The sequence below is a fragment of the Mus musculus genome, chromosome 14 (assembly GCF_000001635.26).
Source record: "Mus musculus strain C57BL/6J chromosome 14, GRCm38.p6 C57BL/6J".
Lineage (NCBI taxonomy): Eukaryota > Metazoa > Chordata > Mammalia > Rodentia > Muridae > Mus > Mus musculus.
In genome coordinates, this window is record NC_000080.6 from 51,343,099 (window position 1) to 51,370,721 (window position 27,623).

The 27,623-nt window shown below is 39.9% G+C and overlaps 1 protein-coding gene, 1 long non-coding RNA gene and 1 pseudogene across 2 annotated transcripts in view; 2 read left to right on the plus strand and 1 right to left on the minus strand.

Moving 5' to 3' along the window:
• The window catches only part of 4930597G03Rik (RIKEN cDNA 4930597G03 gene), a 28,155-nt gene extending 25,764 nt beyond the window's left edge, over positions 1 to 2,391 (minus strand). Inside the window, exons 1-2 of the long non-coding RNA NR_045736.1 lie at positions 2,243 to 2,391; positions 1,321 to 1,507 (exon numbers count right to left, since the gene is read on the minus strand). This is a non-coding gene — a long non-coding RNA (RIKEN cDNA 4930597G03 gene). The remainder of the gene's footprint in view (positions 1 to 1,320; positions 1,508 to 2,242) is intronic.
• Gm7107 (predicted gene 7107) lies at positions 15,632 to 17,066 on the plus strand (annotated as a pseudogene).
• Positions 17,067 to 17,971: 905 nt separating this feature from the next.
• Positions 17,972 to 27,623, plus strand: part of Gm7247 (predicted gene 7247) — a 208,913-nt gene continuing 199,261 nt past the window's right edge. The window contains exons 1-3 of the mRNA XM_030248214.1: positions 17,972 to 18,731; positions 21,033 to 21,264; positions 22,202 to 22,364. Of these exons, the coding sequence (XP_030104074.1) occupies positions 21,174 to 21,264; positions 22,202 to 22,364 (254 nt within the window). The 5' untranslated portion in view covers positions 17,972 to 18,731; positions 21,033 to 21,173. The remainder of the gene's footprint in view (positions 18,732 to 21,032; positions 21,265 to 22,201; positions 22,365 to 27,623) is intronic.

The window sequence follows — 27,623 nt, forward strand, 5'->3', positions numbered from 1 at the left end:
TGCTTGGGTCATGATCTTGTTAGTCACTCACCAGTAGAACTGATTTTCTTTAGTCAGCTCCTTGCACTTGTACAAGGCCTCACTGATACCCTGGGGCACTCTATTCAGGTCAGTCATCACCTGATCATGTTGCATCTTGATTATGAAAGTCTCAAAGTTGATCCTGTGAGAGGGAATGGCCCAAGGAGCAAATAATCCCATGAACTAAGGATACATGGATCATGTCAATTCAAGCTGAATCGTGGACTATCACAACCCATATATGCCACGACCTATCCCCTTGTTACTGGTTCCACTTGGAGCTTATTAAAATTATTACTCTTCTTATGGGGTCAGTAGAGCCAGGGAAGTAAAGGCAAAGAGCTGACCTGATTTATATCCCTGAAGGGACTTGAAAGAATAGACTATCTCTCCAAGAACTTTCCAGGAACCTGTACCACAGGCCTGGGTCCTCTTTAAGCTTGTGATGACACATCTGTTTGTAGGCAAGAAACTGTCAATCCTTGCTTCTATTGCTACATAAATTCCCAAAGGACATAATCAGTATCTACAGGGAAAAGCCTTTATAGCATACACCAGGAGTTTCCAGTGTGCACCTAAGGTGAGCACCAGAGGTCATGGGCTGAGCTGCTCAAAGTGAGGTACTATGGATTCATCAATACTATTGCCTGGAAATTGTTTCATGCAAAATCTCAGGCCCCATCATACTACACAGATCTCCAGTTCTTAAGTGGAACATATACACACATACACACAAACACAGAAATAGACACACACACACACACACCACATAATCAAAGATAATCAAAATGCCAAATAAACACACTGATATGGAATTATTTGAGAGTATAATGGATACAATTTGATAAAAGCAGTGATGAACTGATGCCAATCCAGTCATACTGAGAGGCAGTATGTGGAACCAGGTGTCTCCAACTGTTGACAGGATCAATTGAACCCAAATTACCTTCAGGACAATTGCAAACATGATTGGCCATAAACAAAGAGTACTTTGCATCTCCCACAAACCAACACCTGTAGAGGATTCTTTCAATGCAGGATTAGGATTCACACACTACTACCCTTATCCGCAGACTGTCTTTCATACCACAGGCTCTGGTTTACTTTTGGAGGAATCAAAAGTGTCTGAGTCACATATCACTACTATCAGAACTTGAAGTTCTGTGTTGAAAATCCAATCAGCAAAATTAATTTGGATATTCAGACAGCCTGGAGTTGTAGCCACCTGTGGTATGAGGGAATCTGGGCTTAACAGGGATGGCCCAAGATAGTCAGCAAAGAACTGGGCATAATGACTACCTGTTGTTCAAATCCTTGTTAGTGTAATTGGCCAGGGTTCCCTGGAATTAATCTCTCTCATTTTTGATCTTCTGGAGATCCCTTTGAGCTTCTTCATCCTCTTCATTCTCTGCTCCTGCTTACTGGTGGTGGAGGGTTGGGGTGATGTCTTTCCAACAGACCATGTAGGTTGATAAACACTGGTAAACTTGTAGAGATAATATAGTACAGGGAAAGTGAAACCATGCTTAGTCCACACAGAAGTCTGAGCAATTGGAAAATCTAGAGATACACAGAATCCCTGAAAGAGTAGGAAAGCTATCTTCAAGCTGGGCTCCTCAGGTAGATCCCTGTTCCCAACCACCATCATTAACCATTTTCCTCCCCCCTCCCTATTGCAATTTCCCTAGATCTGAAATGCATAAGCTCCCCCCTACAAGAAGAATTGGAGGGCATTGTCAGCTCTTATTGGACAATATAGTCCGTACTACTTAGCACAATAAAGAGTGACCATAAACACCAGCACCTAACATCTCCCGTTAGCCTGTCCATGCTTCTTAAAAGGCATGATGAGAGCTCACAGATTACTATACTAACCCCAGACTGTGAATCAGTCCACATCTTGTGTGTTCAATTCCAAAGTGTCTGGGACCTTGAGTCATGAGCATGGGAATATCCCACTCTGTTATTGGCATCACATCCTCATGTAACCTACTGGAAATTCTAACAGGACGAAGTGCTTCAACACTCTATCCTGAGAGAAACACTTTGTTATCCTCACAGAGATTCCTGGTATAATTTTCCAGTCAGGATAAAATTAAAAGCTCTCATCAAAGCAAGTGTTGTTTTCTCAAATCATAAGCCCTATTCCTGGAAGGACCAGCTCAAGCCAACGTCCTCCATGTACCTCCCCAACCTTTGCCCAGGACTCATTGTGACTTACCCATCAACATTTCTTTCTTCCCATTTCCCAACATGACAGAATGCTGGCCTCCTTCTGCCTAAGTCTTGACTCTGTGTGTATTATATTTTCCCTCTGAAATAGCATGAGAAGCATGGATAACCTGCCTGCTTGTGAACCCAATAGGCTCTGAAGGAATATACCACAGGCAGTTGGTGTCAAGCAACAATGGTGACATCACAGAAGATTCAAGGCTTCTCCTGGATACAAGAGATTGTCCATGGATGTGACTACTGATGATACCACTGGGAACTACTATGGCCCACGTTCTTACCAGCTTGCCCCATTTAGACGAGTTCCTGAGGTGCATGTACAATTAGATATTCCCCCTGTACCTGAGTTCCCCTTTTCCCAAGAACAAGGGGTTTTCATACATTAAAAAAAAGGGGGGGGACTCTCTTTTGACCCAGGTAAGACCAGTTGGCACCTTCTCCTTCCAAAGCTAGAGATTTCTCACTACTTTACTACAAGTCAAGTGCTTAGGATGGGGAGAGCTTGTTAGTGCCGTAGCATAGGTGGCTTATCTTTGGTAGGACCTGATACTCTAGGATCATTGCATGAGGTAGATTGTTATCCAATATACATCTACTTCTGGGGTCCATTCATGTAACATACAGTCCAATTCCCCAGATTGCCCTGTTTCCCAGAGGCCAAATTCATTCTTCTGTACCTTTAATGTTGCAAATGTTGTATTATATTTTTTAGTGTGCACATACCTTGAGAGGATATATTGTGTCAATGTATTGAGACATGTGCTTATACAAAATCTCTGATTTACAATCTGAATTTTTTGCAATGAAAACTCCCTTGCACTTGGCAATAGAGGAACTCAGATACTGGGGACTCACAAATATCTATATCAGGATCTGATGCCCTCTTCTGGCATGTGGGTGTATATGCAGCAGAGCACTCATACATTCAAAAATATTTTTAAAAAATAAAATAATATAATCCATTCCATCTACATTTTCCAGGTTTGTTGAGCATAGGCTTTTCTAGTCAGACAAGCTGAGCTTTTAATTTCCTTAGTTTCTTTTGTTATGTCTCCCTTTTCATTTCTGAACTTCTTAATTTTGGTACTTTGTGTCCTTTAGTTAGTTTGGCTAAGGGTTTATCTATCTTGTTGATTTTCTCAGAAAAACTAGCTCTAGGTTTCTTTGATTCTTTGTATCTTGCTTTTTGTTTCTATTTGGTTGACTTCAGCCCTGAGTTTGAGTATTTTCTGCCATTTATTCCTCTTAAATGTGTTTGCTTCTTTTCATCCTAGAGGTTTTAGGTGTGCTCTTAAGGTGCTGTTGACTCCTTATTAAGATGACCCCAAATTCTTCCTATCACCAATTTACTCTTTTTTCTTTAATTGGATATTTTATTTATTTGATTTTCAAATCGTATCCCCTTTCCAGGTTTCCCCTCTGCAAACAGCCTATGCCATTCCCCTTATCATGCTTCTATGAGGGTGTTCTCCCACCCAACTACCACTCCCGCCTCACTACCATTGTATTCCTCTACATTGGGGCATCAAGCCTCCATAATATGAAGTGCCTCCCCTCCCACTGATGCCAGATGAAGCCTCTTCAGCTATTTCCGTTCTTCCCCTAACTCCTCCATTGGGAGTCCCTGTGCTCAGTCTGATGGTTGATTGTGAGCATCGGCATCTGTATTGTTCAAGATCTGGCAGAGCATCTCAGGAGACAGCTGTATCACTCTATCTCCTCTCAGCAAGCAGTTCTTGGCATCTACAATAGTGACTGTCTTTGGTGACGGCATGTTAGATGGATGCCCAAGTTGGGTAGTCTCTTTATGGCCTTTCCTTCAGTCTCTGCTTCATTCTTTGTCTCTGTCTTTCTTTAGACAGGAGCAATTCTGGGTTACAATTTTAGAGATGGGTGGTTAGCCCTTTCCCTCAACTGGGGAACCATGCCTAACCTCTGGATATTGTCTCAACAGGTTTTTCCTTCAGTTTGTGTGGTATTTCAGCTAATGTCATTCCGGTGGAGGTACTGGTAAGCTTTTGCTTTCTTGTCATCTGGTACTTTCTGGTTGCTACCCCCAGTTCCCCAAGGCACTCAGTGCTGACAATTTTCCTGATAACACTGCTTTCCTTGTGTCCCAAATGATGGAGTATGCTGCTTCTTTGTTTTCATTGAATCATAGAAAGTCTTTCTTTCCTGACCAAGTTATCACTGAGTAGATAGTTTTTCTGTTTCCATGAATATGTGGGCTTTGTGTTGTTCTTGTTGTTATTGAAGACCAGTCTTAGTTCCTGGTGATATGATAAAATACATGCTATTCTCTCAATCTTCTTTTATCTGTTAAGGATTACTTTGGGTCTGATTATATAGTCAGTTTTATAGACTGTTCCACAGTGTTTTTATAAGAATCTATCCTTTTTAAAATTGGGAGTGAAATGTTCTGTGGATATCTGCTAAATTCAATTGGTTCACAATTTCTTTTACTTACACCGTGTCTGTCTTTAATTGCTGTTTGGGTCACATGTTCACTGGTGAGTGTAGAGAGTTGAAAAATGCCATTATTATGTGTGGTTCAACCTGTGTTTTGAGATTTAGCAATGTATCTTTTACAAATCTGGGTGCCGTTGCACTTAAGCATAGGAGTTCAGAATTGAGGCTTCCTTTCGGATGATGAGTATGAAGTGTCCTTTCTCATCTCTTTTGATAACTTTTGGTTGAAAGTCTACTTCTTGAACTTTAGAATGTCTTCTTCAACTTGGTTCTTTTAGACCATTTGCTTGCAAAAGTTTTTTGCAGCACTTTACTCTGAAGGAATGTATTGGTTTGACACTGAGGTGTGTTTCTTGCCTGCAGCAAAATGCTGGATATTGTTTATGCGGTGTGACAGGAGATGATGAACAGAGAGAATTCTATAAAATGCATTGTTTACATTTGTGACAATGTTGCAATGAGCACAAAATAGATGCTATAACAGCCTATGTAATAATATATGGCAGTACATAATATTATACAAAAGCTTGAGGCCTGAGTTCAGAGTCCTATCACACCTATCTAAAGCTTCTCATGGAGTCATGCACCTGTAATAACAGCAGTGGGGGGGGCACCTAGGCAAATCCCTGAGTACAGTGGGTAGTGTAGCCAATTGCTGAGGTCCCTGATCAGTGAGAGACCTCTTCTTGAAAATTACAATGTTAATGTGTTGGAGGCAGATACCCAGTAGCAACCTCTGACCTCAACTTGTATGCACAACCCCACACCTCCTAAAAGAAAATTGTCATGAAGCATTACTGACTAATGTATTGATGTCATCCCTTGTAAACTTAGTATGCTTCATCATGTCTTCGGCTTCCACTCTATTCAAACAACTTTCTGACAGTTCATTGCTTGGTGTCTTCTCTCCAAAAGTTGGATTCTGCAGAGAAAATTGAATTATTTCGTTATTTTTTTTAATCATCTTCTTACACTCCAGATTTAATCCCCTTCACGGTCTACTATCTGACTCTTCCCCACCCATACCTTCATCCAGACCCCGTCTCTACCTGGATGTTCCCACGCCATCCACAACTGTCACCCCACTAGCTCTACCCTCCCTTAGGCCTCCAGTCTTTTAAGGGTTAGGTGTATCTTCTCTGACTGAACTTCGACCTGGTAGTCCTTTGCTGTATATGTGTTTGTGTCATAAACGCTGATGTATGCTGCCTGGTTGGTGGTTCAGGGTCTGACAGGTCTCTGGGATCCAGGTTAATTGTGTCTGCTGGTCCTGCCACAGGGTCACCCTGGCCCTCAGCATACGTGTTCTTTTGGGTCCGTGTTACCTCATAGTCTGAGTAGTTCGACCCATGTACATGCAAATCTCAGGATGTCCTTGTGCTTAGTAGCTTAGTAGTATTCCACTGTGTAAATGAACCATATTTTCTATATCCATTCTTCTGTTGTTGGACATCTGTGTTTTCTCCAGCATCTGGGTATCACAAACAAGGCTTCTATGAACATAGTGGAATGTGTAGCCCCTTGGTATGGTGGGGCATATTTTGGGTTTATACCCAAGAGTGATAAAGCTGGATCTTCAGGCAGATATATTTTCAATTTTCTGAGGAAGCTCCAAATTGATTTTCTGAGTGGTTTTTTTTTTTACAAGTTTCCAATACCACCAGAAATGGAGCAATGTTTCTTTTTCTCCACATCCTTGCCAACATGTACTGTCAGTGTAGGTTAAGATCTTAGCATTTCAGATGGATGTAACCTGTAATCTTAGGGTCATTTTGATTTGCACTTCTCTGATCACTAAGGAGTTTGAATGATTTCTATAGTAATGTTTTTTTTTTTCATTTTGTTCACCCTTGTCAGGATTTTCTTTTTCCTTCTTTCAAAATTATTATGGATTTAAAAGTAAAGCAGGAAAAAATATAAAAGTAGACATATGTGTGTACATGCTTCACTCACTTTCTCCAGAGGTCAACTGCTTACAGTCATAGCAACGTGGTCCACACCAGGAAGTACAGACTGGCATGACACTTTTACTCAACCTCTTCTCACCTCACTCAATTGTCCACTCACCTTTCTTTTTTTCCTGTGTCTGCATCTAAGCCCTGTCTTACATCATATTGCTTCCTCCTGTTTTCCTCCCATCTGTGAATGCTTTAGACTCCTTCATTATTCTGACCTTAACTTTTGAAGAAGATTTAGAAAATAATAAATAACTTCAACCACAAATTAGACAGAAGTGGGGAGGATAACAAGAAAAATAATTTTTTTCAACAATTTGTAAGCTTGGAGACATAAACTAATACAATGAAAATGAAGGCTAAGTAGTGATATAAAGAGAAAAATCTTAGGAGGCATTTTGTTCCATATCTATAGTTCTACCAATTGGAAATCTTCGCCATAGTATTATTATGAGATTTATGTCAAAGTGAGCCATAGTGTGAGAAGCAGTCTCAAAAATGTTAACAAATTTAAATAGAGACAGAAATAATGAAATAAACCGAGATATAAAAAGAGACAAGAGCAAATGAAGAAGGGAATTAATAAACATGAATGAAAGGAAGGAACAATGTAAGAAAGGTAGGTAGGAAAGAAGGAAGAAAGTATGGCGGGAGAGAGGGAACATGGGAGGGCTAGAGGAAAGGAAGAAGGAACTCAGAAAAGGAGGAAGCACAGGATAATCTTTTAACTCTGGAGAGCCCAACGAGCTTAAATTCTAATCTCCCTATCTAGATTAAATGAACAATGGCTCCGGTCACTCTTACAATGAACTTCCACTATACTTTAAGGTATATATGATTTCTTAGAATCAGGCAGTAGGCATTTGTGGTGCATGATTTTACCTGAATCTCCCAAGGACAGCCTGGTGAGGTACAGACCAGCTAGGAATAAACACAGAAACACTGTCTCAAAACCACCACGAGAGAGAGAGAGACAGAGAGAAAAAGATAGACAGAGACAGAGAGACACGGAGGGACAGAGGCACACAGAAACATAATTAAGGGACACAGAGAGAGACAGAAAGAGAGACATAATCTCACTCTGGTCTAGACTATTCCCATGAGGAGAACACAGGAGGTATTCACCTACCTTGCATTACTAATAAGATCATACATTATTTGAACATAAACTGAGTCATGGACTGAGTTGGGAAAGTACAGCAGATCTCTGCTTTGCACACAGAAGCTTCAGTCTTGACAATATCTCTATGAAAAAAACCGATGTTCTTATCACACTCAGAAGAAACTTTTGATACAAGATGGTACCCATTTATGGGTTTCTAAAAAGGAAATCTAGTTTAGTTACTTAACTTGATAAGAGGCCTCAACCAGAAACACACACCACACTCTGTTCCTTAGTCTGGAATCAGGAGCATTTTCTTTAGAGAGGGAACTTTGACAGAAGATTTCCATCATTGGTTCCATTTAACCATTTAGGTCCAAAAAAAGAAAGCCACATTCTTTTTCTTGGTGGAAAAAATTAAATCATCGTTACACAATGATATCATTATTTACATACTAACTTAAGAGAAGGTAAAGGTAAATTATTTTAGTGAAGAAGTGGTTCTTAATTATTGATATTCAAATATTTAGGGTGGCTTTTGGGATCCAAAGTCAACCTTGACCACATTAGTGGGTTGTGTACAAGACCAGCCCTGGCTACTTAAGACTATCTAAAATCAGCTGCCTGTCTCCCACACACCATATTGCAAATACATAATCCGCATGCTATCCTGCTCTCTGGTTGGGAAACTATCCTAGGGAACCATTTGTTTAGAAGGCTTTTGCAAAAGGCAAGAATTTACTCTGATGACATTATCTAACCCACATTGCCTTCCAAAGGCCTCATCTGTAATGTCCTAAATTGTTTCCACTCTCTTGCTACCTCACAATGAGGCTGAAATTACAAGAAGAGATTTTCTGGCTGGTGAGGGGAGACTTTGTTGAGACCAAAACAGGTGAGAGGAAAAGCTTGCCAGTGTCCTGACAGCACAGAAGAGACAACCCTGAGAAGATCCTCCACCATGACAGATAGTAGCAGAGAGGGAAGTGCTGGGTGTAAAGGTTATGTAAGCATCTTATCAAGTGCAGTTGTTCTTACTGAATAATGGAGAGTTCATGAATGCCAGCTCAGTGTGGCCTGTCAGAACCTTTAGTGACTGAGTCATCTCCTCCTTTCCTGTATGAATGCACCAACTCTAAAAAATTTATTTTTTACTCAATTTTAGCAAAGGCTAACTTCAAGACCTGTCCAAGTACCTCTCTTCCCTGCTCCTTTCCTCAGTATTTGACAGGCACTGACAGAGTCTCTCAGGAGATAGCTATACCAGGCTCTGGTCAGCAAGCTCTTGTTGGCATCCACAATAGCACCTGGGTGTAATGACACTATAGGGAATGGTTAGACAGATGGGGCAGTCTCTGCTCCACACTTTGTCTCTCTGTCTCCACCCATGGGTATTTTGTTCCCCCTTCTAAGAAGGACCAACATATCTACACATTGGTCTTCCTTCTTTTTGAGCTTCCTGTGATCTGTTAATTATATCTTGGGTATTCCAAGCTTCAGGGCTAGTATCCACTTATAAGTGAGTGCATACCATGTGTGTTCTTTTGTGATTGAGTTACATCACTCAGGATGACATTTTCTAATTCTATCCATTACCTAAGAAGTTCATTAATTTACTCTTTTTAATAGCTGAATAGTACTCCATTTTGCAATTACATCACATTTTCTGCATCCATTCCTCTGCTGAGGGACATCTGGGTTCTTTCCAGCTACTGGCTATTATAATAAGGCTCCTATGAACATAGTGGAGTATGTGTCATTATTACATGTTGGAGCATCTTCTGGGTATATGCCCAGGAGTGGTATTGCTGGGTCCTCAGGTAGTACTATGTCCAGTTTTCTAAGGAACCTCGAAATTGATTTCTAGAGTGGTTTTCAATCATCAGTGGACTCAGTTCCCAAATAAAATGACATAGACTAAAAGACTGGAAAAGTAAACACGACCCAGTATTTTGCTGCAGACAAGATATGCACCTCACTGACAAAAACAGGTACTACCTCAGAATTAAAAGCTGAAAAACAATTTTCCAAACAAATGTTCCCAAGAAGTAAGATGAAGTATGCATTATAATATCGAATAAAATCGACTTTCAGACTAAAGTTTTCAAAAAAGATAAGGAAGGACACTTCATATTCATCAAAGGAAAAATCTACCAAGATAAACTCTCAATTCTGAACATCTATGCTACAATTGTAAAGGCAACCAAAGCCATAAAAGAAATTTTACTGAAGTTCAAAGCACACATTGTAACTCACACAATACTCGAGGGAGAATTCAGTACCCCACTCTCATCAATGGTCAGATAATGGATACAGATTCTAAACAGAGACACAGTGAAACTAACAGAAGCTATGAACTAAATCAATTTAACAGATATCTATACTACATTTCATCCTAAATCAAAAGTATATACCTTCTTCTCAGCACCTAAGGGTTCCTTTTGCAAAATTGACCATATGCTCGTTCACAAAGAAGGCCACAACTGATACAAAAAATTGAAATAATCTGATGCAACCGATCAGATCACCACTGTCTAATGCTGGTCTTCAATAACAACAAAAACAACAGAAAGCCCACATACACATGGATGCTGAACAATGCTCTCCTCAATTATGACTTGGCCAAGGAAGAAATAAAGAAAGAAATTAAAGACTTTTTAGAATTTAGTGAAAACAAAGTTACAACACACCCAAACTTATGGGACACAATGAAAACCATGTTAAATGGAAAACCCATAGCTCTGAGTACCTCCTAAAAGAAACTGGAGAGAGTATACACTAGCAGCTTGACAGAACATCTGAAAATTCTTGCAAAAAGAAGCAAATATACCCAAGAGGAGTAGATGGCAGGAAGTAATCAAACTCGAGGCTGAAATCAAGCAATAAATAAATAAATAAATAAATAAATAAATAAATAAATAAAAAGAACTATACAATGAATCAACAAAACCAGGAGCTGATTCTTTGACAAAATCAACAAGATAGAGAATCCCTTATCCAAACTAACCTGATGGCACAGAGACAGTATCCAAATTAACAAAATCAGAAATGAAAAGGGAGTCATAATGACAGGAACCAAGGTAATCAAAAAAAAAAAAAACATCAAATCCTACTACAAAGCTGTACTCAACAAAACTGGAAAATGTGAATGAAATGGACAATTTTCTTGACAGCTACAGGTACCAAAATTAAATCAGGATCAGATAAAACATGTGAGCTTTCCTATAACCTCTAAAGAAATAGAAGCAATGGGTAAAATCTCCAACCAACAGAAGCTTGAGACCAGATGTGTTTAGTGCAGATTTCTTTCAAACCTTCAATGAAGACCTAATACCAATTCCCTTCAAACTATTGCACAAAATAGAAACAGAAGAAATAATACCCAATGTGCTCTATGGAGCCACTGTTACACTGATACCAAAGCCACACAAAGACCCAACAAAGAAAAAACTTCTGAATTTCATTTATGGATACCACTGCAAAATTATGCAATTCACTTCTCAAAAACCAAATCCAAGAACAAATCATTAAAATCATTCGTCATTATCAAGTGGACTTCATCCCAGGGATGCAGGGATGGTTCAATATACAGAAATCTATCATAATCCACTATATAAACAATCTCAAAGAAAAACACTACATGATCATTTCACGCTGGGAAAGCATTTGACAAAATTCAACATCTATTTAAGATAAAAGTCTAGGGGACATCAGGAATTCATGGCCCATTCCTAAACACAGTAAAATCAATATACAACAAACCAGTAGCCAACATCAAACTACAGAGAGAGAAACTGGAAGCAATCACACTAAAATCAAGGAGTAAACAAGGCTGCCCTCCCAGTCCCTACCTATTCAATATTGTACTCAGAGTCCTAGCCAGAGCAATTAGACAACAGAAGGAGGACAAAGGGATACAAATTGGAAAGAAAGAAGTTAAAATACCACTATTTGCAGATGATAGGATCATATACTTAACTGACCATAAAAGTTCCACCAGAGAATTCCTTCCTTTTTTCTTTCTTCTATTTTTTGAAATTTTTTCCTTTATAATTTTAAACTCCAGATTTTTTCCTCTCCTGGTCCACCCCCATACCATATCCCATACCTTCACCCAACACCCCCTGTGTCCACAGGATATCCCCACCCCCACCAGACCTTTGAACTCTCTAGGGCCTCCATTCTCTTGAGGCTTGTGTGCATTTTCTCTGACTGAATCTACACCTGGCAGTCCTCTGTTGTATATATTTTGGGGGCCTCATAAAAGCTGTTGTATGCAGCCTGGTTGGTATTGCAGTGTCTGAGAGATCTCTAGGGTCCAGGTTTACTGAGTCTTCAGGTCCTCCAACAAGGTTACCCCCCCCCCCAGCTTCTTCCAGCTTTCCAAAAACAGGGGTTAGCAGCTTTCCATAATTCAACCACAGGGGTCAGCACACAACCAATGGTTAGAAGCACTGACCACCAGAGAACTGCTAAACCTGATATACAACTTCAGCAAAGTGGCTGGATATAAATTATGTCAAACAAATCAGTATCCTTCTTTTACTCAAAAAATAAACAGGCTGAGAAAGAAATTAGGAAAACCGCACCCTTCTCAATAGTCACAAACAAAAGAAAATACCTTGAAGGAGACTCTAACCAGGCAAGTGAAACATCTGTATGACAAAACTTCAAGTCTCTGAAGAAAGAAATCAAAGAACATGTCAGAAGGTAGAAAGATCTCCCCTTCTCATGGATTGGCAGGATTGATATAGTAAAAATGGCCTTTATGCATCTACATATTCAATGTACTCCTCATCAAAATTCAAAATAAATTGTTCTTGTACTTAGAAAAGCAATTTGTAAATTCATTTAGAATAACAAAAAAAATGCCTTAGAAGGGCAAACAAAATCTTCACAGGAGGAAATTTAGAGACAAGATGTGGAACAGAGACTGAAGCAAAGGCCATCATGAGTCTTTCCACCTGGGGATCCATCCCATATACAGACACCAAACTCAGACACTATGAAAGATGTCAAAAAGTGCTTGCTGACTGGTAAGAAGGACACATGCTCCACTATGTTCATAGCAGCCTTATTTATAATAGCCAGAAACTGGAAAGAACCTAGATGCCCCTCAACAGAGGAATGGATACAGAAAATGTGGTACATCTACACAATGGAGTACTACTCAGCTATTAAAAAGAATGAATTTATGAAATTCCTAGCCAAATGGATGGACCTGGAGGGCATCATCCTGAGTGAGGTAACACATTCACAAAGAAACTCACACAATATGTACTCACTGATAAGTGGATATTAGCCCCAAGCCTAGGATACCCAAGATATAAGATATAATTTGCTAAACACATGAAACTCAAGAAGAATGAAGACTGAAGTGTGGACACTATGCCCCTCCTTAGATTTGGGAACAAAACACCCATGGAAGGAGTTACAGAGACAAAGTTTGGAGCTGAGATGAAAGGATGGACCATGTAGAGACTGCCATATCCAGGGATCCACCCCATAATCAGCATCCAAACGCTGACACCATTGCATACACTAGCAAGATTTTATTGAAAGGACCCAGATGTAGCTGTCTCTTGTGAGACTATGCCGGGGCCTAGCAAACACAGAAGTGGATGCTCACAGTCAGCTAATGGATGGATCATAGGGCTCCCAATGGAGGAGCTAGAGAAAGTAGCCAAGGAGCTAAAGGGATCTGCAACCCTATAGGTGGAACAACATTATGAACTAACCAGTACCCCGGAGCTCTTGACTCTAGCTGCATATATATCAAAAGATGGCCTAGTCGGCCATCACTGCAAAGAGAGGCCCATTGGACTTGCAAACTTTATATGCCCCAGTACAGGGGAACACCAGGGCCAAAAAGGGGGAGTGGGTGGGCAGGGGAGTGGGGGTGGGTGGATATGGGGGACTTTTGGTATAGCATTGGAAATGTAAATGAGCTAAATACCTAATAAAAAATGGAAAAAAAAAGTGCTTGCTGACAGGAGCCTGCTACAGCTGTCTTCTCATAGGCTTTGCCTGAGCTGATAAATACAGAGGTAGATGCTTGCAGCCACCCTTTGCTCCTAGCCTAGAGTCCCCAATGGAGAAGTTAGAGAAAGGACTGAAAGAATTAATGGGTTTGCAAACATAGGAAGAACAACATCAACCAACCAGATAACCCAGAGCTCACGGGACTAAACCACCAATCAAAGAGTGCATATGGAGCAACCCATGGCTCTAGCTACATATGTAGCAGATTATGGCCTTGTCAGACATGAATGGGAAGAGACACCCTTGTTCCTTTGAAGGGTCGATGCCCAAGTGTAGGGAATGCCAGGGCAGGGAGACAGCAGTGGGTGTGAGAGTGGGGAACTCTCTCATAGATGCAGGTGGAGAGGGCATGAGATAATAGAACCAGAAACCAAGAAAGAGGATAAAATTTGAAAAGTAAGATTAAAATATTTTAAAATAGAAAAAAAAAAAAAGAATTGAAGTCCCAGACATTAAACCACGCGTATGGACACTTGATCTTTGACAAAGAAGACAAAAATATACAATGGAAAAAAGAAAGCATCTTCAATAAATGGTGCTGGTCCTACTGGCAGTAAGTATGTAGAAAAATGAAAGTAGATCCATATTTGTCACCAGGAATAAAACTCAAGTCCAAGTGGATCAAAGACCTCAACATAAAACCAGATTCACTGAATCTAATTCAAGAGAAATTGAGAAAGAGCTTCAAACTCACGGGAATAGGGACAATTTTTCTAAACACAGCTCTAATGGTTCAGCTTCTAACATCAAAAATTGATAAATGGGACCTCATTAAACTGAAAAACTTATGTAAGCCAAAGGGCATAGCCAATAGGACAAATTGGCAACATACATATTGGGGGAAAGTCTTCACTAACCTTACATCCTATAGAGGATTAATATGAAAAAATATCAAAAGAACTCAAGTAGCTAAACACCAAAAGATCAAAGAACCCAATCTGAAAATGGGGTATAGAACGATACAAAAAATTCACAACAAGGAACCTTGAATGGCTGAGAAGAACTTAAAGAAATGTGGAAAGTCCTTAGTGTTGAGGGAAATGAAAACCAAAGTGACTCAGAGAATGGTACAAGGCAGTATATTTTCCAGTGAAGAATGTCTAAGATCAAAAACTGGTGAAAGCTCATGTTGGTGAGAATGTGGAGAAAGAGGAACAATCCTCCATTTCTGGTGGGAGTGCAAAGTGCTATGACAACTATGGAAATCAATCTGGAGGTTCCTCAGAAAAATGGAAATAGCTCCTTCTCCTCCTCCTCTCTCGGGGGAGCTACCCGCTGCGTCGCTGGTCTGTCGGGGCGGATGGCAGCCTGAGTGTTTGTGAGTGCGTGTGGGAGAAGGTGGGGCGCGGATGTGCGTGGGCGAGGAGCAGAGTCAGCCGTGGCCGCCCCGCGTCGCACCCGCAGCAGCACGCGCGGCCAGCCGCGCGCGAGCCGGCGCCCCGGGAGCGCGGAGACAAGGGCGGGCGCTGCTCCCCGATCCCAGCGCGTCCCTCGGCTGTCGCGCGCCCGCGGGGACCGCCCGGCGCCCGCGCGGGGCCTCCTGAAGTCGCCGCGTGTGAGGCGGGCTGGTGCTGCGGCCGGCGGATGTAGCTCGGGGGTAGCGGCTGCTGCGAGGCCCGGTCCCCATCGAGGCCCGAGGCCCGAGGCCCCCGCCCCAGCACCCCGGCCTTGGCGGCTGTGACAATGGACTATGACTTTAAAGTGAAGCTGAGCAGCGAGCGGGAGCGGGTCGAGGACCTGTTTGAATAGGAGGGCTGCAAAGTTGGTGGAGGCACTTAAGGGCACGTCTACAAGGCGAAGAGGAACGATGGGAAGGACGATAAAGACTACGCTTTAAAACAAATAGAAGGAACTGGAATGTCTATGTCAGCATGCAGAGAGATAGCATTACTCCAAGAGCTTAAGCACCCAAACGTCATCTCCCTTCTGAAGGTGTTTCTGTCTCATGCTGATCGGAAAGTATGGCTTCTCTTTGACTATGCTGAGCATGACCTCTGGCATATAATTAAGTTTCCCAGAGCTTCGAAAGCCAACAAGAAGCCAGTTCAGTTACCTTGGGGAATGGTGAAGTCACTGTTGTACCAGATCCTATATGGGATTCACTATCTTCATGCCAGCTGGGTGTTGCACAGGGATTTGAAACCTGCTAATATTTTAGTTATGGGTGAAGGTCCTGAGCGAGGAAGAGTAAAAATTGCTGACATGGGCTTTGCCCGATTATTTAATTCACCTTTGAAGCCTTTAGCAGATTTGGATCCAGTGGTTGTAACATTCTGGTACCGAGCTCCAGAATTACTCCTCGGAGCGTGACATTATACCAAAGCAATTGAACTACTAACGTCAGAACCAATATTTTATTGTCGACAAGAGGACATCAAAACTAGTAATCCTTATCACCATGACCAGCTGGACAGAATATTCAATGTAATGGGATTCCCTGCAGATAAAGATTGGGAAGATATAAAAAAGATGCCTGAACATTCAACATTAATGAAAGATTTCAGAAGAAATACGTATACCAATTGCAGCCTTATCAAGTATATGGAAAAGCATAAAGTTAAACCCGATAGTAAAGCATTCCATTTGCTTCAGAAGTTGCTCACTATGGACCCAATACAGCGAATTACCTCAGAGCAGGCCATGCAGGACCCCTACTTCCTAGAAGACCCACTTCCCACGTCAGATGTTTTCGCCGGTTGTCAGATCCCGTATCCCAAATGAGAATTTTTAACAGAAGAAGAGCCTGATGAGAAAGGAGACAAAAAGACCCAGCAGCAGCAGCAGGGCAACAACCACACTAACGGAACTGGCCATCCAGGGAACCAGGACAGCGGCCACGCACAAGGGCCCCCCTTGAAAAAAGTGAGAGTTCTCCCTCCTACCACTACCTCAGGTGGACTCATCATGACCCCCGACTATCAGCGTTCCAATCCACATGCTGCTTATCCCAACCCTGGACCAAGCACATCACAGCCCCAGAGCAGCATGGGATACTCAGCTACCTCCCAGCAGCCTCCACAGTACTCACATCAGACATATCGGTACTGAGCTGTGCTGGAGTTTGTCAGTGCACTGTTGCTCATGCTGCAGGACTGGCTGAGGCACTCGCTGGAACCTGGTGTGGGCCATGCGAATGTATTGTACAACCACAACTTCACAATGTCCAGTAGCCGAGTTCCACCAGTTGTCACAGATTGGGGTGGTAGCTTCCAGGTTGTACCTAAGTTTGGAGTTAGATTTGAAATGAAAGTGCTAGCACAGTTGTGTTGTGGGTTTGCTACTTCCATAGTTTACTTGACATGGTTCAGACTGACCAAGCATAGTTTTCAGTGAGGGTCTGTAGCATCTGAAGCTGTGAAATGTGCTAGGGCGAGCATTTGTCCTCGTGTGTGGTGACTTTCAGTGTAACAGCGTGATCTGACTAATAGTACACACAGACACAAGGTTTAACTGGTACTTGAAACACAGATTATGTTAACAAAATAACCAAGATTTAAAGATTATTTTGGTACACCTTTCTTTTTAGTGTCTTATCGGTGAGTTGATTCATCTTCTACATAAATCAGTGTTTTATGACCAAGAATATTGCTTGGATTGTTTTTAAAGTACAAAAGAACCACATAGTTTCTACTGACAGGTTTCAGAACTCCCAAAGATTAATTTCCAACTTAGAGGTTTGTTTTTATTTTCAACCTATGACGACTTGACTGGTCTTAAAGCTGCTATTTGATAGTAATTAAATATGTTGTCATTGATATAAGCCTGTTGGTTCAGCAAACTGGAATGATTGTTGCAGACAGTGTTTTCTTTTCCTCATTGGTGTTGCTGATTTATGAGCATGCTTTCTGATTACAAAAGCATGAGTGGTGACCTCAGTGAGGCACGGTGACCTCTGCGAGGCACGGCGTCAGCCCGCACTCTTCTGTCCTGATTTGAAGCTGTCTAGTGTAGTGCTATTACAATTTTGTTCAGTTAACTTTTTTAAAAAAGGTTGTTCGCACATTTTTAGGGTGCCCTTACTTCAGCAAAGGAGAGGGAGTAGGAGAGCCTTAGAACTTTTGAGGGGAAAATAAAAAGCTATAACATACAACGTACTGTTTCAAACTATTTTACATGAATAATACAAGTATTCTGAATAAAAAAAATTGAACCTTGTTAAAAACAAGGTGTTATGTAATAAATTTATTTTTCATAAAAAAAAAAAGAAAAAGAAAATTGGAAATAGATCTGCCTGAAGGCCAAAGACTTACCTTCGTGGCCTATGGCCTCCTGCTTTCAAGTTTCACCCAATGGCTTATTATTTAGATTGTCCTATTGGGCTTCGACTTTCATCTTGGTAAGCATTTGGTCTCTTTTATTCTCAAACAGTTCTCTGTCCTCATACATTTTTTAGGTACTCCAGCGCCAGGGACTTATTTTTACCTTTAAATTTCTCCAAATTTGGGGACTTCTAATATTTGGGGAAACTGAGTGTAAAAGCAATGTATGTTGAGCACTTTAGTGTCCAGTGCGTACAAATCTACGAGTATTCAGATATGGTAAACCTCTAGAACATACTTTATGAAAGCATCAGTATACTCTTATGTCCCCTGTGTGACCTCACTTAACTTTGCCATGTATGTGGGCTGTTGTACTGCTAGGCTGAGAACAATCAGAAACTCCTGGAATAGATGTCTTTTGTCTCATTGCCTTTGCCAGGCTTAGGGTAATAGTGGGAATAGGTTTGGTGGAAATATACTCTCAAGAACATTAACAAAACCAGGGCTTCTTGTGGACCATCTGAATGAAGAACCAAGTTCCAGGACAGTTCTGTACGAAGTTCTCAAAGCCAGGGAAATGGAACAAGAGGAATGCCAAGCAGAAGGCATCCATTTCCAGCACCTTCAAATCCTTTCCACAGGACAGGGCAAGTTGGCTTTGGTAGAAGAAGAGATGTCCTGAGATAGTTGTCCCTGATCCGATCAGAGAATAAGAATTCTTGAATATCAGGAAAACACTGTGGGTGTGGGGTTGCAGTAAGCACTATGTAATGTGAATAAGTAAAATTTATATTAATACAAAAACAAAATTAAAGTATTTAACAAAATGGGGCAAAATGTATTGTTTTACTAACTCTAGTATGTATATATTCACTGGCAAACACTTCAACATCTAGAGTGACTAGATGTTGTAAAGTAGGGTGCCTTTGTCATTGACACATACTGTGTACATAGCAAAGATAAATAAAATGGAGAGCTTGCATCCCAAAGATCCATTATTCCCCTCATATCAAAGTGACTGTTCCACCTTTAACAGAAATCTGGAGGCTTCTTTTCATCCTGGTCTCAGGTCTCATCAATAATACAGTCTGGAACCAGCTCTGGCCATGTGTTCCTGTGTTGCTGGCAGACCTCTGCCTCAGGCTTCAGAGGCACTGAAGGGCCAACCTTGGCCTTCAGGGGCAGCCATTCTTTCAGCCATACCAGGCCCTCTGCCACCTAAATGGACACTTCCACACAGGCCTGTCATCTCAAAAACAAAAGCAAAGATAATCCATAATATTGGGATGCGTCTCTATAGTCATAATGAGTGGATACATGAGACCATACAAGGTAACTAATGTCTCTGTGAGTGTTTTCCTTCTTTGAAAGTGAGTAATGAGATCATCTGAGGAGTAACCACTCCTGACTAACATGAATGATAGGACTGTACAGAGCATGGGCTTAACGTTCTAGGTACAGTGCAAATTGCTGGAGGAGTTAACAACAAAAACCAAAGGAAACAACAGGAATACTAGCAACAACATTTTTTTAAAAAACCTTCTGAGTGCTGGGATTAAAGGCATGTACCAACTCTGGCTAGCTTTATTTGTAATAAAAAACAAACAACCCTATTACAGTTCTCGCAGTTGCCGTAGAGGGAGCTGTGTGATACTGTGTGCTGCTTCCTTTCCCCAGATACCTCAGGTCTTCAGTCTTCTACCAAGTGAGATGGATCTAAGAACAACTTAGTTGACCTCCCTGCTCCCATGGCATGATTCTGCAACAATCCTTTCCTTGATAATGAAAAAATAAATAAATAAAGAGCATGTATGGAGTAGGTTCCCTTTAGGCCAGGAAACAACCAAGCCACTTTTAGTGAAAAACCCAAGGAACATTCATGTTGGCAAAATATGGGCCCCATATTGTAAGAAAAGGCCCTCAATTTCTAAGGCATCAACAATCTCCTCCCCTCAATTTGGAGCTCTGTATTGTGTGGCTCCAGATGGTAGTCAAAGGCAGATGTCTTCCCACAAAAGACATACATGATTTTTCATCTTGCATCTGTGAGGACAGGTTGCATTATAGCACAGATTCAGCACACCCAGCTAAGAACGCAGAAGCCTCAGATGACAGAGCCAAAGGGACTCTATCCTGAACTTATGGACCCATTAAAATTGAGGTTTAACCTGGACTCAGGCCATTCCACTCCTTGCTCTACCTCCTGAGTCTTATGTTTGCTATGAGTAGAATATAATGTTACAACCCCCAGCATCCTCATGCCTAAACTTGGGAAGACAGATATTGAAGAAGTGATGGCTATGAGGCTACAATGCAGTAATTTGTAGAGTCCAGGTTAACCATTGCTCACTGATGCCCACTTTGTCTGGTTGTATTTTAGAAAGGGAGGGTGTGCAAGTTAATATTTTGAAGATGGGACAGAAAGTTTACGATTTTATATTTGCCCTGTCGTTGAGCCCCTATGTTCCAAAGAAAAGGGTTTTCCTGGCAAAAGATAGGATTGTAAACAGTGAAACACATGCATATGTATATAGAAATAATGCCCACTATCAAGGTATGCACAGTAAGAAAATATTATCCAGGTTTTATACAATTAAAGGTATAGGAGAAAGATATTGGCCTTTGTGAAACAGGGAAAACCTGGGGAAGTAGACTGTATGTCAAATGAATTCACTCAGGTGGTATATTTCTTATTGAGAAATAGCTCTTATATTCACTGTCCCTAGAGATTTGGGTGCTAACAAAAATCTCTTATGCATGTCAGTGTCCTAATCAATGCTTCCCATCGAAAGCACTTGTCTTCTAATGAAGCAGATGAGAAATCTCTGAATTTAGAAAGAGATTTTGCCATAGGGTATTTGCCAGGTCACAGGAGAGGCTCCAGGAAATGCACAACAGAAACTTGTCAATTTGGGGAAAACTAGTTATCAAATAGGCCTTAGCCTTTCCCAGTGACATCATCAGTAATGCCTTCCTTGGAAAATCTCCTGTATCTAGGAGAGAACTAGAATCTTCTGTGATGTCACTTGTGTTGTGGTTACAACAACTGCTTGTGGGATATTCCTTCAGTGTCTTTTGGGTTCTCAATCAGGCATGTTTTCCTGCTTGCTCAGGCAATTTCACAGGGAGAATGGCGATCAAGGAGAGACCAGACCAAGGCAGAAGGAATCTGGCATCCTTTCTTGTAAAAACAGAAGAATGAAATCATTCTGTGGAAGGCACAGTGAGTCCTGGGCAGAGTTGGGGAAATTCTGGAACAGGTAGGCTTGAGCTGAGCATTCCCTGAGTAGATATTAAGAGCTGGAGCCTTGGACTTTCTTTTTTTTGTTTTGTTTTGTTTTTCGAGACAGGGTTTCTCTGTATAGCCCTGGCTGTCCTGGAGCTCACTTTGTAGACCAGGCTGGCCTCGAACTCAGAAATCCGCCTGCCTCTGCCTCCCGAGTGCTGGGATTAAAGGCGTGTGCCACCACACCTGGCTCCTTGGACTTTCTTAATGACAGACCAAGAGATTAGAATTTCTGACAATTCATTTGACAGAGGCAGGAATTGACAAGCCTGCAGCTACTTTTCTGGGAACTATTTAATTTCATTTAGAGTGTCAAAGTCTTCCCTGAGAAGGCACTATGAGAATAACAATGTGTCACTTATTGGCAAGTAGTTGAAGCACTTCATCTTCTAGATTATTATAGGATACATGAGTCTCTGATGCAAAGAACAGAGGAGGATTCTAACCTGGTCATTTGTTGAGGTTTCAGCCACTTTGAGTTTGAACACACATGATTAGGTATTGATGGTGCTAAGCACTATGAACTTCAGGTTTTCTTGGCATAACATATGACATGAGCTGTAAATGTTCCCCAAATCTTTATGACTGAGGCAGCTTATGGATTTCAGGGCAAGGGGTATTGTACTAAAGAGTGTGTGTTAGTTGTGACCAAAGTGCTAGTTGGGAAGAAGAATATAGCATAGCAGACCAGCTCAAATATAGCCTTTCTGCTTTTTCAGTGATTAATCCTGTCTCTAGCTTTTCTCTTCCTCAACCTTCTCTTTGGGACTCAGAATGGTCTTCCCTACCCTGGTCCATCAACTATGGAAATGCATTTGTGTTTATCTATCTTCAGTGTCTGCTGAGAAAACATCATCCCAAAATTGCAACATCACTAATCATATGAAGAATATGAATAAACTAGAAGATATGAAATTTTATATCAGGAAGATACATGCTGAGAGGGTAGAACTTTTTCTAATCTTGGACATTGAAATGAATACTGATTTGAACTACAGGTAAAATCATGCCCTGTATCCTGTTGACTGTATTGTGCCCTCTCTGTTAACCCACATTTTCTCCCATGAATGGAGTGTGTCATCTCTCACATTCATTATAAGAAGTCTTGACAGTTGTTAAATTGCTGGATGAGATAAGAGCTGTGTGTTCTATGGTCAACCTCTTTTCTACTTGCCCTTGCAATGCTTGGCGTCTGATTGGTTCTGTCAACAGCTGGAAGGACCTGGTCACAATTTGTGTCTTACTGTGTAAGAATGCAATAGCTGCAGGCCATTACTGCTTTACTCTAATTTTGTTCATTGTACTCTGAGACTATGGAAAACTTGTTATAAAGCAGTTCCAGGGCCACCTTCAGCATGTGGTGATTCAGCATGGTAGGGAACTTCTCAGCAAGAACTTACTTCGAGTTAATGCCTGCAGACAGAGATCAGAAAAACAAGATAACTCAGATTTTACACTCTGACCAAGAGATATAAACAAAGGATGCAGTATATTCTTTGTGTTCAATGGTTTGTCAGTCAGGCTGTGAGATAAACATCTCACCAGACACTCCCCACCAGATGTGTATCCAAACTTGTCAACAAATCTTCAAATTCTACATGTCCAAAACAGTTCTTATCTGTACCTTAGCCACTTCCAAACTATTTTATGACCAAATTACCCACAGTATACCACAACTGACTGCCTCCAAATGGGGACTAGATGCCTAGAAACAAACAACAACACATTAGTTTACACAGATTGCAGGCCCTATTATCCAGGAGACAAGTGTTTTCTGGAGAGAGACAATGACCACCAAGACTGAGCATGGACACTGATTCCTAGAGTCCTTCCCTCTTTGGGAAGGATATAGCTGCTAAGAGCTATGGGGGCCATATAGTTATGTTTCATATTATCATAGAAAAGATAACTTTTTGCCCTTGATGATTAAAATCCTAATTACAACTTCAAAATTGATCATCTTAATATCAAGAATGGCACCTTTTGCCACGCACTCCGGTCGAGTCAGCTTGACAGGCCGAGAGACCTGGAAGCCACTCACGAGGCAGAGAGTTTCACGGAAATTCACCTCCTGGAGTCTGGCGTTCTCTTTAACCCATATACTCATACCCTATTCTCGAGTTAGTCTGATGTATGGATCCATGTACTCTCTTTTAGTATTATCTTATTATAAGTGCCTTTTAAGATTGAATTCTGACATAGCTAAGCCTTCACCAGTGTTCTACAACATCCTAGAAAGTCCTTGAGCAGACCACGGCCTTGGAATTCAGTAAGAATGTTGCCTATTCAGTGACATTCAGAATTGCCTCTGGTACTACACTATCACTTTGAATAAAAGCCAAGTCACTGCCCTACACAGGAATTTACCATCATCTAGGAAGAAGGAAGTTTGAGACCTAAGGAGGAACCAGAGTAGATACTTAGAACTATAGATAGCTGAGTTACACCCATACACACATATTTACAATGGCCTAGGGGGAAGGTGGACTATACAATAGACTAGAATAGGAACTATGGCAAGGGCACGAAGCCCTTGACCCTGGCTTCTAAGATTAAGTGGCATTAGGTGGAGCTCTTTTTGATCCCAGTTGTTAACAATGAATTCTATCCCAGGTAGTTCCTGTTAGACCTTCTGTGTTTGTATTCCTCTGTTTTGTGTAAGAATCCAGTAACCTCTTTGTACCTTGCTTATGTGTCACCCAACTTCCCTATTTTCTTCTGCATAAAAAGTTTGATGCTCGATTTGACAAATTACATTCAGATTCTACACAACCTCTCCTGTGTGCATCTGTCTGTCATTTCATCCAACGCTTTGCCTACCTGCGACTAGAGACCCGTTCCACGCAGACAAAGGGGCCCAGAAGGTCTGCGCCAACCTTTAGTAGACCCAATCATAAAATTAATTTTATTGTGTAAACTTGACCATAAAGGGAATATGTCCAGACAAACATGCCTTTTTGATGTGGTAGTGTTCTATGTTTCAGTGGGTGTGTATGTCTTCTCTACAGATGCCCAAATATTTTGGATTCATGAATGAAATACACACACATGTAGTCTTATTTTTAATATGCCTTAAACAGTGTATTGGCTGGGCATTTTTAGACCTTTGTGTAGCTCGCATACTCTCCCACCCAAATTTCTGAATTATTTTTAATCTACATTTCATCACTGTTATCTCAGACCCAATTGGAGGGGTAGCTCATGAGACCATTCTATCCCCATATTTATGTATAGTATGTTTTTTTCTCTTGTAGATGTAGGCTTGATTATCTTGATTTTCTGTCACAAGCATTTCCCTTTTATTTTATTTTTTTCTTCTCATAGTCCCTTTTTTGGGAAATTTAAATGTTCATCTGTATTTTTGTCTGTACATTGGCTGTTGGTCATTTTATTTACCAATGAGAGCCAATTAGGGACAGGGACACTCAGTCATGTACATGTAGATTCTCATGTGATTTTTGCAAGCTAAAATATAAAAAATAACATTTGAGTCAATCTATAACACATGCTGCTGTTTGCTCATTAAAATGGCCTTTTTTCTTAGATATACATTGAACATAGAACAATTATATGAAATTGAAGGTATGATATATACATACTAATAACGTGTTGTCTATCAAACTTGTCAATTTAGCTACACTGCTCTAACATCTCTCTTAAATTAAAAAGTTTACAGTTTTATATCTGAATTATGTTTTAATTTTAACTTGTATTAAAAATTTTGGTAAAATTGAGACATATTTAGAAAAAAATTGTGATAAAATTGAATATGTATATAGAACAAATTTCTCATAAAATTGAGGACATAAATAGAAATAAGTGCTGATAAAATTGAAGATATATAGAGAAAATTTTCTGAAAAATTGAAGATGCATTTTGAAAATATTTCTGATAATGATGAAGACATGTATAGAAAACATATCTGATAAAATTGAAGACAAATAAGGGGGAAATTTTTGAGAAAACTGTAAATGTAGAAGAAATTTGTAATAAAATTAAAGATGTATATATAAGAAATTCCCGATAAAAGTGAAGACCTATATAGAAAATATTTTTGATAAAATGGAAGATACATAAAGAATATGTTTCTGGTAAAACTGAATATATATATAGATAAAATTTGTGATAAAATTCTATATGTATATAGAAGAAAATTCTGGTAATATTGAGGACATTTATAGAAAAAAATTTTGGATAAAATTACAGATTTATATAGAAAAAATTCTGATAAAACTCATGTCATATTTAGAACAAATTTATAATAAAACTAAAGCCATACATAGAAAATTTTCTGATAAAATTGAATACATGTATAGCAGAAATTATATAGAAAAGATTCTGAAAAATTGAATCCATATTAGGAAAAAAATCTTCTGATTAAATTGAAGCCATATATAGCAAAAGATGTTGGTAAAATTAAGGACATCAAGAGAAAACATTTCTGATAAAATTGAACATGTATATAGATGAAATTTTTCGTCACATGTAGGACTTATATAGAAAAAGATTCTGATAAAACTGAATATATATAGAATAAATTTCAGATAAAATTGAAGACATATATAGAAGAAATTTGTAATAAAATTGAAGGTTTACATGTAAAAAATTCTGATAAAATTGAAGGCATATATTGAAAAAATTGTGGTAAAATTGAGGATATATATACAAAAATTCTGATTAACTTGAAGACATCTAAACAAAATATTTGGTAAAATGAAAGACATTTAAAGAAAAAATTCTAATAAATTGTAATGGTATTTAGCAAAAATATGTGATAAAATTGAAGTTGTACATAGAAGAGATTTCTGATAAAATTGAGGCCAAATATAGAAAAAATTACTGATAAAATGGCAGACATTGGTAAAATATACTTCTGATAAAATTGAAGACACATATAGAAAAATATTCTGATAAAACTGAACACATATGTATGTGAAATATGTGATAAAATTAAAGATGTGTACAGAAGAAATTTCTGGTAATATTGAAGCCATATATAGAAACTTTTTCTGATAAAATTTAAAATGGATACTTCCAGTATACATCTGCACCCTGATCTAACCCTGTGCCACAGTACTCCATACACAAATTCTGACCAGAGAGATCTGGTCTCCCAGGACTGCTAACACAGCTAAGATCACAGCTAAGAACTCCATTACTGCTCCAATACTTGGGTCAAGTGGGACTCACCTGGTGCCCACAAGATACAGGAACTGCTGAGCAGCCTATGACATGATCCTTATGGTTTCTATCTGTGTCCCAGAGATGACACACCTAACCAAGGATCAGTAGCTCACAGGAGTGTCAAGAATCAGGCAGAGACAGCAAGACCAGACAGCACCAGAGATGGCCAGATGGCAAAAGGCAAGCACAAGAACATAAGCAGCAGAAAACAAGGCAACCAGCCATCATCAGGACCCAGTTCATTCACCAAAGCAAGCCATTGATACCCCCAACACACCAGAAGAGCAAGACTCTGATTTTAAATCACATCTCATGATAATGACAAAGGACTTTAAGAAGGACATAAGTAACTCCCTTAAGAAATATAGGACAACACAGGTAAAAAGGTAGAAGCACATAAAGAGGAAATGCATAAGTCCCTTAAAGAAATACGGGAAAACAAAACCAAACAGGTGAAGGAAATGAATAAAACCATTCAAGATCTAAAAACCAAAGTAGAAACAATAAAGAAATAAAAAAGGGAGACAGCACTTGAGGTAGAAATCCTAGGAAAAAAAGTCAGAAGTCATAGATGCAAGCATCTCCAACAGAATACAAGAGATAGAAGAGAGAATCTCAGGTGTAGAATATACCAGAAAAAACATTGACACAGCAGTCAAAAAATCCAAAATGCAAAAAGATCCTAACCCAAAACGTCCAGGGAATCTAGGATGCAATGAGAAGACCAAACCCAAGGATAATAGGCATGAAAGGGGGCAAAGATTCTCAACTCAAAGGGCTAGTAAACATCTTTAACAAAATTATAGAAGAAAACTTCCCTAACCTAAAGAGAGAGATAACCATAAAAATACAGGAAGTCTACAGAAGACCAAAAAGATTGGACTAGGAAAGAAATTCCTCCTATCATATAACAATCAAAACACCAAAATGCAAAAAAAACAAAGAAAGAATATTTAAAGCAGTAAGGGAAAAAGGTCAAGTAACATATAGAAGCAAACCTATCAGAATCACAACACACTTTTCACCAGGGACTCTTAAAGCCTGAGCAGATGTCATACAGATGCTAAGAGAAC